At 45.6% G+C, this 13,596-nt stretch overlaps 1 protein-coding gene across 2 annotated transcripts; it reads left to right on the top strand.

The window, feature by feature from the left end:
- Positions 1–111: 111 nt before the first annotated feature.
- On the top strand, positions 112–9,687 carry LOC131131244 (bromodomain-containing protein 1-like). Of its 2 annotated transcripts, XM_058075754.1 has the most exons (12): positions 112–411; positions 2,736–4,120; positions 5,003–5,159; positions 5,253–5,381; positions 5,454–5,582; positions 5,668–5,980; positions 6,067–6,819; positions 6,899–7,028; positions 7,139–7,269; positions 7,612–7,706; positions 7,956–8,110; positions 8,272–9,687. In XM_058075754.1, exons 2-12 carry the CDS (start codon positions 2,754–2,756, stop codon positions 8,441–8,443), a joined length of 3,531 nt encoding a protein of 1,176 aa, XP_057931737.1. In that variant the 5' UTR covers positions 112–411; positions 2,736–2,753; the 3' UTR covers positions 8,444–9,687. The 2 variants fall into 2 exon arrangements, with proteins under 2 accessions (XP_057931737.1, XP_057931736.1); XM_058075753.1 differs by lacking the exon at positions 7,612–7,706 and having other exon boundaries at positions 115–411.
- The last annotated feature ends 3,909 nt before the right edge of the window (positions 9,688–13,596 follow it).

Here is a 13,596-nt window from a genome sequence, read left to right as displayed (position 1 = left end):
ACATTTCACTACTTGTGGTTATATATTTTATTTACCCTTAAGGGTATTTTTTAGAATCAAAATTGTTGTGGAACTGCCTGGTCTTCACTTCCCGGTTTGGGTTCGTACGCGTGACGTCATGACGCAAGGAGTAACAGCCGCATTGTTGTTGGGGAAGACAAGCTCGGCCTGAGCGGCGGAGCACTGCTACGGTCTGTAACGAGATCCATTCCGGTGGAATTGTACTCCTCCAAAACGTCTCTGTCGCCCTGGATACTCACCGGCCACCTTCACTGTTCATTCGGTTCAGCGCGAACCGCGGCAGCCGTCTGACGAGCGGACTGGATGTGGATTTAACTGCCGCTTCGCTCTGCAGGCCGCGCCGCCATTGCTGCTGCTTCTCTTATAAGCCCAGTTCTTGAAAATACTGAGGTAAGTTCAACAGTGCTGGTAAATCGTTCTTTAAATGATACAGACAGTGACAGTACCCCTGGTTGTAGTTAAAAACATACCACACATCTCTGAGAATGTAACAACTTTGAAAGCCCAGGCAGTTTTCTTGATGTGTTAGACGCCATATTTCCTCCCCCTCTACTCCTTGCAGGCTAATCGTAGCAAGCAAGCTAACTCTGGACGGGGTGTCCTAAAGCGTCTTTCAAAACATTTGCATTGACTTTTCATCTTATAAAACACGCAATCAACTCGTCTGCAAATATGTTGCAATTGAACATGGGACGAAAAACGAGCGCAGCGACAATTTCGCCCAAACCTCTTTTGCGGTGTACGTTAGCATAGCGGACGTTAGCCACTGCTACCAGTCGCTTGACCACAGCCAGTCAGAAAAGATCAGCAGCTGCAGTCGAGTTGAATGAGCTGCTCTGAGGCTCTGTGTAGTCGGTGTGAAGGTGCTGTGCTCCCGGTGTCTTTGTTTCATTCATCCAGCCAGAATGTCAACGTCTCTGCTCCACATTCAGCTGACACCTCACTGCAACTTCACTGAACAATGCTTTAAAGTTACCAGTAGAATTATTCAGAATTACAGCACGGAAATACACTTTTCCAATTTATTTTAAGGCCTTGATGTTGAGACAAATGCAAACACCAGACAGGGCATGATGAGGAGTAACCTAAATCCACCCCTCCAGGCTTCCAGACCACTGCTCACAATACACTAGGCATTTGTTATGAATTTGGGGTCTGGGGATCTAGGGCACATCCGGCACCTTAAGTACTGAGGATTGTTGTCAGTCATGCACACAACCTCAGAAGCCGACCATGACTGTACCATGTGACTGACACTGCATTTATGACCTGTTTCATTTATGTGTGAATTCAGAACAAGATGCTGAACTGAAATTGGTCTTGCTCGATTGTCTGTCATTTTAAAGTTATCGCCTCCCATGTTTTATTTTTTGTTTCACTCAATAGTCCTTTGCTATAATTGTAATGCATTTGATTGACTTGGATTTATTCCACTATTTGAAAACTTAAGCAGGACAAAATTTTGTTTAAAAAAAAAAAACTTTCGGCCAAAGAAAGTCAGAGCTCTCTACTAACTTTTTTTTATACTAGGGACACAATGGCTTCTAACTTAAAATTTTAGGAGCGCAGGCAGAAAATCTAGGGGCGCACACTAAAATCGCAAAACATTCACATTTCCTTTTTTCACTTTATTACTGATAAATGCTATTAACTCCAATACCACCACATTTTCTACACACATTGGCCTGCCTTCTTCTTCTTTGGTGTTTGCCTTCTTTTATTATAGGTGTCAGTTGGCAAAGTATGTAATTTGTGCATTACTGCCAACTACTGGGCTGAAGTGTGGAGCAGAAGTTAGTCAGCAACAAAAAAATAGTCAATAAATAATATCAGCAAATTAACTGGAAGGGTTGCAAACTTCCGCAAAAATAAATAAGGGACATTTTTATTGGGTTGGTTTATTGTATATTGTTAATATGTATATTGTAGTTTTTTCATGGGAGATTTGGTTTAAGTGTGCTTGTATCCTTCTGCTGCTGTAACACCAAATTTCCCCACTGTGGGATGAATAAAGTACAATCTAATCTAATCTTTGCCTTTAATTGTGTAATTGTTTAAATGCCTGGTTTAGAGTAATACTAATATATAGGAAAAATGTTCAATAATATTTTATTGATTTTTATTGAAAAAAAAAAAACCCCCTTCTGATAGAAATCTGTCCTGCTTAAACATTCAAAATGTGTGGTCATTATCTTTATGCTATTTTGTGGACATAATGATGGTAGAAAAGTCAATTGCAAAGTCGAATGCAATTGAAATGTGAGCGATCACAAACATTGGCGTCCTTTGTCAATGGATGTACTTTTATATGGTTTGCATGCTAAAGTAGATAAAAATTTGCCTCAATGTGTCATATTTTACTCACAAAATGTGACCATTTAGTCACAGACTGGAGACCTGAAATCGAACGAGCCTCTGCACTGCAGAGAAAAACATACTTTAATGAAGGAACTAGGATGCAAAGGCAACAAGGATTTCCTGTTTCGCAGAGGAAACCCGAGTGTTAGGAATTTATGGTCATTGTCGTCCAGGTGTAAGAACAACACTGATCCGTGTTGCAAATGCACACAGCTGAACAGTTCCTATGGTTACAGACACGCCCCCTCCCCTAAGCCCTCAATAGTAAAGCTGATGGTGATCTCAGATATGTCTGCTTCACAGTGTGCTTGCTACTAGGCCACAGATTCACTCACCAGTACTCCTCTGCTTCCCAGCATTCTCACGGAGTCAGCATGAAGAAGAAAGCGCGACATCAGCGCCCAGCGGCGCTGAAAAGGGAGTCTTCACCCATCAAACCGTCACCCAACCGGGAGACCCTGACATACGCGCAGGCTCAGCGGATGGTGGAACTGGAGGTGGACGGCCGTGTCCACCGACTGAGCATCTATGACAAGCTGGACATCATCACTGATGACGACCCCACGGCTCAGGAGATCATGGAGTGCAACAGCAACAAAGAAAACAGTGAGAAGCCCCAGCAGGTCCTGGTGCGGTCTGTGCGCCTCAAAAACAACCAGCAGAAGAAGAATGCAACGTTGACGCCACCATCCGGTGACAGCCATACTAGCCCCAGTGGCCTGCTGGAACCTAAAGTTAGAACAGTGGAGTACAATCTACCGGTGGTTCCAAAAAGGCCTGCGGTGTACTACAAGTACACGGAGCGGACAGCGGAGGAGCTGGATGAGGAGGTAGAATATGACATGGACGAGGAGGACTATGCCTGGCTGGAGATCCTCAACGAGAAGAGGAAGAGTGAGGGCATCAGCCAGGTGTCCAACAATCTCTTTGAGTTCCTTATGGACCGCTTTGAGAAGGAATCGTACTTGGCCACACAGGGTCAGAGCGACCTGCAGTCACTGGTTGACGAGGACGCTGTCTGCTGCATCTGCATGGATGGAGACGGAGCCGACAGTAACGTGATCCTCTTCTGCGACTCCTGCAACATTGCAGTACATCAGGAGTGTTATGGTGTGCCGTACATCCCGGAAGGCCAGTGGCTGTGCCGCCCCTGCCTTCAATGTCCATCACAGCCCGCCAAGTGCATCTTTTGCCCCAACCGAGGTGGCGCCTTAAAGAAGACTGATGATGACCGGTGGGGCCACGTGGCATGTGCCCTGTGGGTGCCCGAGGTTGGTTTCTCCGATACAGTATTCATCGAGCCCATTGACGGTGTACGCAACATCCCGCCCGCCCGCTGGAAACTGACATGCTACCTATGTAAAGAGAAAGGGGCGGGGGCATGTATCCAGTGCGACAAAATGAACTGTTACACTGCCTTTCACGTCAGCTGTGCGCAGAAGGCTGGCCTTTTCATGAAAATGGAGCCCGTAAAGGAAGTGACAACGTCTGGTGCTACCAGTTTCTCAGTGAAAAAGACAGCCTACTGCTGCAGCCACACACCCGAAGGCTGCGACCGCCGGCCGCTCAACATCTACGAGCAGTCGCACCCGAAAAACGGCGCCTGCCACAAGAAGAGCAACAGGCGAGGCAAAATTCGGGCAAAGTCCTGGCAAAAGAAGAGGAGTAAACGAGGGGAGCCAGAACCTGAACCTGATCCTGAGGCTCCTAGCACATCTGGGCCCAGCATCACAGCTTCAAGGTCTGTCATGCATTGTCAATAGGATTGGATTATATGTTTTTGTGATACATCAGATAATTTAATTAAAAATATATATGTTAATTAACAATTAAATAATTATATACAGAGTTTTGTATACAAAACTAAAAAACCTTAACCCAAAAAATAAAAAAATAATGAATCTTACCTATGGCACTGTGTCGACGGTGTGTCCAAAGCAAGCCAGTTGTTGAGGGGAGCTTCTTTCACAACATTAGATCAACTATCAGTAGTTCACGCACTTGTTTCTTCTCATCTAAGTGCCATTCCCGTAGAAACTCCTTCAACTCACCTTCCATGTTTTCATGTGTGTTTTCCCCTCCGGGAAAAAAATGCAGTCGTAGTTATGTATTGGACCATGTAGCTAATATATGGTTGAGTCACTTGGCTACTTCACGGCTGTTCTCCAGCTGCTCTATCGAAACCAAAACCATTTCCATAATACGGATGTAACGCTGCGTTTAGCAACAATTTGTTTGTCTATAGACTCTCATTTTCTCTTTTTTGGTTGTTTTGTTGTTTGGTCTTCTTTCTCCACTGTTGCTGGACCACGCTAGTGCAGTGCTAGGTATGAAGCATCAATACAGTGCGCCATGGTGTGCAGTCACAGGGAAAACATGTCATCAACTCTGACTCTGTCTGAAAATAGAATTGCTACCGGTATACGGCATTTTCTTATCAACAGAAGGATTGATACAGGTATCTAAAAATATCGCCCAACAACCCAAAGTGATATTCTCTGTATTTCTGAAACTTGAACTCTCCACTTTTTACTCAGTGTCTGTTTTTTTTCCTCAGCACATTAGAAGTCTTTCCACCATGTGATATCCAGTGTTGTGATGAATGTATCTCTCTTTGCGTCAGTTTCGACACCATTTTGAACCAGGTAGCTGTTCAGAGGAAGCGTCCTTTTGCTGAGCAGGTGTTGAGCTACTGGGTCCTGAAAAGGCAGTCCAGAAACAACGTGCCGCTGATCCGGCGCCTGCAGGCAAACCCGCAGGTGCCTAAGTCCAGGCAGGCGGTGAGTCACGCAGAGACATGTCTGTTTTAGGTAATATCACCTTCTCTGTCGACGTATTCTTTTCAACGGGTTCCATCCATGTGCTTCCTTCAGGATCGTACAGAAGCCAACCAGGCACTGAAGGAGCAGCTGAAGGAGTGGCATCGCCTCCGACATGACCTGGAGCGAGCTCGCCTGCTGCTGGAGCTCATCAGGAAGCGAGAGAAGCTTAAGAGGGAGGAGGTAGAGTCCATCTACCTGGGCCATCATGCCATCCGCTCTTATTTTATGTAGTGACATAATATGTTCCTTCAGATGAAGCTGCAGCAGTCAGTGCTAGAGGTCCAGTTGACCCCCTTCAACATCCTGCTGAGAGCAGTGCTCAGTCAGCTGCAGGAAAAGGATCAGAACAACGTCTTCGCTCTGCCCGTCAGCACCAAGGAGGTCAGGAACAACACCCCCACCCCTAATGACCTCAACTTAACTTCATTATGTCAACTGCTTCATCATGGCTGAACACATTCTGCAGGTGCCAGACTACTTGGACCACATCAAGAACCCCATGGACTTCTCCACCATGAGGAAGCACATCGACAGCCACTGCTACCGCAGTCTGGATGAGTTTGAGGCCGATTTCAACCTCATCATCGCCAACTGTATGAAGTACAACGCCAAGGACACGTTCTTCTACAGGGTGGCTCAGAGGATGCAGGAACATGGGGGGGCCATCCTGCGCAGGGCCCGCAAAGAGGCAGAGAGAATCGGCTTCGACTTTCCCAGCGGATTGCTTCTGGCTGACGCACCGAAAATAGAGCCACCCCCCCCTTTCTCCTGGGAGGAAGGTAAGTCATTTTAGCATCAAATAGCGTCAAATATGGTTTAGTTGAAGAATTTGTAAGATATAGACCCTTGTGATTTATGGCACTAGTGGATCGCCTCCTGAGCCCCGCCTACCGCCAGCTGACCCCATTGGAGGATCAGCTAAAGGAGCTGCTGGAGAAGCTGGACCTGAGTAAGGCGATGAAGAACAGTCCATCACGTAGTAAGAGGCTCAAACTGCTCAAGAAGACCATCATGGAGGTTCGTAGTGAAATAAGTCTGAAGGCATCTCATGCGCCACCACGACCCACGGCATCAGAACTCAACCCGCCGCATGATCCAGCCCTCACCCAGCCAGCAGAGCAACCACTACCTGAACCTCCAGCATCTTCCAGTGCCCTAGAAGAGAACTCAACCCCTCCAACTTTAGAGCTGCTATCATCGTCACAGCCAGAAGAAGCCCCGCCCACAAACTTGGAGCCACCCTCCTTAAAGCCCGTGGACCACGCCCCCATGGAACTGGATAGCAATGGCACGTCTACCTCAACTACCTCAGTGCCCCATGACAAGCTCAATGGACACCTCCCTGATTCGCTGCTCCCCAACAGCAACTTTCCCAACGAAGCCTCTGGCGCCAGCAACCGAAGGACTAACGTCTTCTTTCGGAAATCCAAAAGCACCAGTCCACAGAAACCTCCCAAGATTCCAGAGGTGTCCCCTTTGCCACCACTGGGGGCCAAAACATTCCTGTCTGTGGTTATTCCTCGACTGGAGACGCTCCTCTTGCCGAAGAAGAGACCGAGGAGTGGCAGTGTCGACTGTGAGGAAGACGAAGAGTCGCCAATCAAGCGTTTGGGCACAGGTATGCCCTCCTGAAAACATGTCAACAAAAACTGTTCCAACAAGGAGCCCAACACTTGTTTCTTTTTATGTCTCTGCAGGGATCACCAACGGTTTTGTGGTGGAACAGGAAGAGGAGGATGTCTCACCACCTCGGCTACTGGAGCCTCGCCGCCGCTGCGCCTCTGAGTCAAGCATCTCTTCAGCTGGCAGCGTTCTGTCAGGAACCAGGTGAGTTGTCACCTAACCACCCCCAACTCCAACCCCCCCTTGCGTGTTTGTCTGCTTCTCTGGTCCATGGGGTCTCACAACTGACACAGAACCCATCCCTTTTGTTTTAGCACTGTTGTTGTTCCGAAAAATGCCAAAGGGCGGCAGGCCGTGGCTCGACGCAACACCGTGGACGACAAAAGTAGTCTGACGTCCTGCACTGAGAACGCCGAGTTGAGCAGGGCCGTAAAGGTCTCGTCAGGTGGGTGGAGCACGGAGTGATACCTGATGAGTGTGTGGCAGGCTGGAACTGCTCAGCTCTTTCCTTCGCTATTGACCAGACTGACAAGAATGATTCAGACAAGGGGAGATGCGATTTCTGGAAATATTTACCACAGTCATACAATGAAGAAGCTCGCTCGGTTGAAGTGAAGGTTAAAGGTGAAATTCCAGCTTGTCCGATGAGAATTTGTTGTTCCTCTCAATGAGAGTTAACGTCTTCTTGAAAGCCGTGTCAAGTCAGCATCCTTCCTCTGAGTGTATGTGGTGTGCTCGTGTGTTGTTGCAGTGAATCCTTCGTAATTGACTTGTGTTGTTCCTGTAGAGGTGTGGAAGCCCTCCGCTGCCTTCCCATTTGTTCTGGAGCCTCTTAAGCTAGTTTGGGCTAAATGTAGTGGATATCCCTCCTATCCCGCCCTGGTGAGTGAGTGTCAGCCACTCTGTGCCACCATGTGTCATTACCCATCAGCCCCTGTGCCATTGTGCGTGCTGTAGCTTGTGATTAGTTGCCACGGCCTTGCGGGAACCTTCAGATCGTCGTGATGCTTTGCTCCAGAGTGTCTGCATGCTTGTTCCTCCAGATGTGGACTTCTCCTCCTCCTCTTCTGCGGCCTCCACCTTGGACTCCCAAGCTTGCTCACTCTGTCCCACTTTTCAATGTCTCCCCAGATCATGGACCCCCGAGCGCGGAGGACGAGGCCCCGGTACAACGGGGCGGAACTTCCTCACCCACCACAGGACGTGCTCCGAGTCGGAGAGCGGATGCAGTTCAGGTCCGCAGAGAAACTCTTCCTCGTCCACTTCTTCGACAGCAAGCGCAGCTGGTGAGCAACCTGACGAGTCACAATGGAGGTCCATGTTTGTTGAAGAAGTCTCATTGATCTAGCACAACAAAACCATTGGTCCTGACTTCATATCAGACTGAAAATCCGTCATCATGCTCTGGTCCATCCAGTCATCATGCCTCTTGTTTCCTTCTCATCAGGCAATGGCTTCCTAGATCCAAGATGGCTCCCTTCGGGATCGATCAGACACTTGACAGGCTTAAGCTGCTGGAGTCTCGCCGCTCCAGCTTGCAGAAGTCCGTGCAGCTCGCCTTCGACCGTGCTATGAACCACCTGAACGGCGTCAGTGGGCTAGAACAGAGTGACGACTGAATGCCATCGTCATTCATCATTCTCGCTCTCTCCGTTGTCTCGTCAGCGTTTGGTTTGGAATGCCACAGAGACGTGCCTCATACGCACAATGTTCCCTTCTGAAATACTGTAGCCACCATCGTTGTTTTGTCAAAGAGCTATGCAATGACACGATTCGCTTGGCAGGAGAAAGACTCATTAAAAGAAAAGTAAGGCCGTGGCGACTGAATGTGTCAATTTGACCTCCGACTTCTTCACATGTGCTGCAAGGCTGCTGCAACAATATCACTGCCACGACAATGTGTGTGTGTGTGTGTGTGTGTGTGTGTGTGTGTGTGTGTGTGTGTGTGTGTGTGTGTGTGTGTGTGTGTGTGTGTGTGTGTGTGTGTGTGTGTGTGTGTGTGTGTGTGTGTGTGGGGAGGGCAGCAGCTCGTGTAAATAAAGCGAACATGGCCTGACACTAATTTATTCACTCCCTCACTCGTTCATTCAAACGCGGTCTTCCGCTGGTGCTATCTATCATACTGTAACAGACTTTTTTTTCCTTCTTTTGTAAGTTATTAACTGGTCAAGCTATGACTTCTCATTTATGGCATTAATTTTGTTTTTATTTTATAATGAATGTTGTTTTTTACAGGACTACTTGTTTGTACATATTTATAAGAAATCTATAGAGATGCGATCGTAGTTTCAAACGGCGTGTCGTTCACAACAAAACCAAAAAAATATCTGCCTCTCACCATTTCCTCATGATTTTTATTTTAACTTTTGGACTAGTGTTTTTGGGCCTTTTGTGTGTGTGTGTGTGTGTGTGTGTGTTTGTGTTTGTGTGCGCGCATCGTGGGGCATTCATGTCTTCAGTAAAACATCACAAATGGTCTTTTCCAGCTGCAGGATCGAGAAGAATGTGCCTGTGCTTATTTATTGTAAAGCAGATCATGTATATGCATCACTTTATAGAGAGACTATAGTGAGGAAATAGCTGAGGCACACTCCTCTTCCTCAGCTCCTTTTTTCTTTTTCAACTAGCGCTGAGGTAATAGTGTGTGTCTTTTATTTTGAAAAGGATATACGGTATAGTGATGGGTAGACTTCCTTTTCCCCACCTTGGGTATATGGTTGTTGTGTGTAAATAGCTTTGGTACATTAGCTGGTTTTCTGGGAATAAAAAAAGTAATAGTTAATGGGAGTGGAAACCAGCTGACTTGCTGGCATTTTTTTATACTAAAAACACTGAAAAATTAAAATATGTATTGAATCACTGACTGTGTTTGCTGCTTTACCTTTTCTTTAAAAAATAAAAAAAAACAGCCAATATGAAAATGTTATACTCTGGGGGACAATAATAGCCCCCCTCTGAAGACTCATTGTCTTCTGACTGAGTAACACTGGAAAGTCCAGTCCAGTGTGAAATGCCGTTGACAGATTCAAGTGCTGGCTGGGAATCAGGAACTCCAACCACTTTTGCCTAATGGTGGTGTCTTTAGGAATTGTAAACAAATGCGCCTTTCATGTACAAGCTATTGCTAGCAAGTAAACAGAGGAGCAGAGCTTTGCGGAAGGTAGAGCGTCTTATCTGTCTTACAGCCACGCCCATATAATGAAACCGCTCCTCTGTGACATCACAAAGGGGCAGTTTTACCACACCTTCTGAAACCCGAGTGTTTTTAACCTTCCCAAACCTCTTTCAGGGCTCAAATGCACAAACCTCATTATCTGAAACTATGGCATCATTTAGCACAACATTCTAACTAACATCTAAGTAACATTCTAACTACTCAGAAAAGTGGAAAAAGCAAGTCCCCTTTGAAGAACAACAATTGATGAAGTATGATGAGTTTTGGAGGCTGACATCAAACATCAACCGGTAGCTAATGCAGCCATGTGGCTAACACCTATACTATGTGTGTCAGACGGCAAAGCTAGTAACCCGAAAAATTACGGAATTCATCGGCCGAGAGCAGCAGAGGCACTCATCATAAATATTCATTCATTTTCTACCGCTTTTCCTCACAGGGGGTGCTACCTCTATGAAAGGCCATCTTTTACCCATATGTCTCCATATTGCAGTTGTACCCAGCTGGGTTTGTAATCACTTTGTAAGGAGTTGAAAGTTACGTATTTGTGTTTTTAGTTGTTGTTACGTACATAGTTGTTGTGTGTTAACTTTTATGTGTGTTTTTTTGTTTGGACCACATTCTGTTTGACTGTATGTCGGTTGGAGTCCATTTTTATTTGTAACAGCCCACCACAACTATACTACATATACATATACTTCAGATTAACAATTGGTATTGATATTAACAATATCAGGTTGCTGTATAGGCTGCACCCCGCCTCTCGCCTGAAGACAGAGCTTTGTGAGGAAAAAGCGGAATGAATGAATGAATGTATAGGCTGCACGGTGGTTGAGTGGTTAGCGTGCAGGCCTCACAGCTAGGAGACATGGGTTCAATTCCACCCTCGGCCATCTCTGTGTGGAGTTTGCATGTTCTCCCCGTGCATGCGTGGGTTTTCTCCGGGTACTCCGGTTTCCTCCCACATTCCAAAAACATGCTAGGTTAATTGGCGACTCCAAATTGTCCATAGGTATGAATGTGAGTGTGAATAGTTGTTTGTCTATATGTGCCCTGTGATTGGCTGGCGACCAGTCCAGGGTGTACCCCGCCTCTCGCCCAAAGACAGCTGGGATAGGCTCCAGCACCCCCTGTGACCCTGGTGAGGATAAGCAGTAGAAAATGAATGAATGAAAAGGTTGCTGTATAATACATAAGGAAATGAATGAAGTGTCAATATGATACATAAAGGTTCATAGTGTTTGCATTAGATTCTAATCATTTATGTAAAGACAGAGATACAGTTAACAGCTAACAATCTTTTCTTATTAGAAAAAAAAAGACAATTTGTTGAGGTTACTTGAATGTACTTCTATTTCTGACCACCAGGTGGTGGTGGTGCCTTAGTCGTATCAGTTTCATCTCCAAAAGTCGCCCTACCCTTTTTTTTTACTCTGTTTTTTGGAATTTTGCCCATCATCCACAATACTTATGTGAACCATGAGCACATATTTATTTCCCTTTTCCGTGCATTATAGCAAATTAGTATGACCTGGCTAACACTGCATGTCATTGGGACCTACTGTACAAAGCCCTCTTAAAAAAGCCTGAAAAGGTTTGATATACATGTTGTGATCATGCATTAACAAGTAATTTGATGACAACATGTAATACTTAGAGTATCTTGCAGTAGTTTGATGATATAAAACATGACTGAAACTTCTTTCCGAGGTTTCCTAGGAGCCCAGGAAGTTATGCTACTTCCATCAACAACAGCAACAATGTTCGCTCTTCTTAGGATGGCTGTGTCTTCCAGCACAAGACATGTGCTCCAGTCCTCAGGTAAAAAATGCTGCAGCAAACAAGCATCTTGTTGAGTCTTCGTAGCGAAATTGAGAGCTATTGACTCTTCTAGTGAGCCATTGTACTAGTCTGCCAGATAAAAATACTTTTTCATGTTAGCTGCTACAATAACAATATTGTCAGTTATGAAAATGGAATACTGTTGGCTTCTTTTTCATTTTTTTGCTAGGGTTTTAGCACCAAAATAGCTAGGTCGCATTGAAAGGAGACACCTAAAAAGAAGGAAATAATTTGATTTAGTTGAATAATATACAATTTTTGATTCCACCAATGAGGCCTTCCAGAAGCTAGGAACAGAAACAGGGTTGATAGAGAAAAGATAGTTGCCATTTCAAGTATTGATCAGTACACAAGACAACCGGGATAGGCTCCAGCACCACTGCGACCCTCATGAGGATAAGCGGTAGAAAATGATTGAAATGAATGTTTAAAGTTCTTATGTCATTTATTTTTATCATTTTCTTTCCCCCTTCATATGGGCTACTGGTCTGAAATAAAAAGTAAAGCAAAATGTGACGTGTGATGCATGTATTATGATCAAATATTACAATATATTTTAATCGTGATCAACTCCACTTTGACTGTCATGACCTCTGACCGCTCATGTGTCTCACATTGGTTAACTGAGCATCTGTGTTGATTGACTCGCTAACAAGCCAACAGAGCAGGCGTTTCATGGTTCCTGTTTAACAACAAGCTGGCCCTAGCCTCGTTGACTGACAGGACACTAATGAACCAATCAGAAGGCCAGCCGTCGCCAGGTAGTAATTAATTAGCGCTTGCCTGCTGCGGCCGGCGCCAACCTTAATGAGGCGCTAATAAGACAAGCGCCCTGGAGCCTGCAGTCCACCTCTTCCTCGCTGGCTTCGCCGCGCTGACACCCTGTGACCTCTGATGATCCTCCATCTTTGCTCACCGCTGAGAATGTTAAACAGAATCTATTTCTAATACAACCACCTCAAGGCTGTTTGACTATAGAGGTACCGGTGTAGATGTCTCTTTGTCTGGAAAAGTGTTCGATATTGGTGTGGGTGTCTAAAGTGTGGGACTGGGTACCATTTGTAGCCCATAACTGGCATGTGGCACATTCTAAAAAACAATTACAAAAAAACTACTATCTAGTATTACATCCCACTTATTCAAAAACTACCAGCCCATGTTACTATTGTTGAAATCTCTTCCTTTTCCTGCCTGTTCTAAGGTAATGATGCTAATAATAATGCTAATTGTGTGATTTGCAGCAATAAGACATTCATTCATTTTCTGCCGCTTTTCCTCACAAGGGTTGCGGGGGGTGCTGGAGCCTATCCCAGCTGTCTTCGGGCGAGAGACGGGGTACACCCTGGACTGGTCGCCAGCCAATCACAGGGACAAACAACCATTCACACTCACATTCATACCTATGGCCAATTTGGAGTCACCAATTAACCTAGCATGTTTTTGGAATGTGGGAGGAAACCAGAGTGTAATAAGACATACAAAGCTTAAAACACTAATAACAATGCTGACTTTCATTGACACTGATGACTTCATGAAGTTACATGAGAGGAAAAGTTGGACTAAAAGTTCAAATAGATTTCCTTCATTTTTGGCAGAATGTGCCTAAACACGATGGGAGTGTTTGGGGGGTTAATCTCCTCCTCCAGTTCTATTAGAGAGTTGACGTGTGTGAGAATGGACCAGCGGCCTCTGAGCAATCATCACGCCCATTTCACAGCTGGTTGATCCTCTCATCTGCTGCTCACTGCAAAGGAG

Source organism: Doryrhamphus excisus, chromosome 6, assembly GCF_030265055.1.
Source record: "Doryrhamphus excisus isolate RoL2022-K1 chromosome 6, RoL_Dexc_1.0, whole genome shotgun sequence".
Lineage (NCBI taxonomy): Eukaryota > Metazoa > Chordata > Actinopteri > Syngnathiformes > Syngnathidae > Doryrhamphus > Doryrhamphus excisus.
Note: the sequence above shows the minus strand (reverse complement) of the source record. Positions and strands in the feature narration are given on the sequence as shown.

Bases quoted from the DNA above. Each gene is read 5' to 3' on its own strand.
- LOC131131244 (XM_058075754.1), top strand. From the start codon at position 2,754: ATGAAGAAGAAAGCGCGACATCAGCGCCCAGCGGCGCTGAAAAGGGAG. The intron at 5,160-5,252 runs GTGAGTCACGCA...TGCTTCCTTCAG, and splicing joins TGCCTAAGTCCAGGCAGGCG to GATCGTACAGAAGCCAACCA. The intron at 5,981-6,066 runs GTAAGTCATTTT...TTATGGCACTAG, and splicing joins CCCTTTCTCCTGGGAGGAAG to TGGATCGCCTCCTGAGCCCC.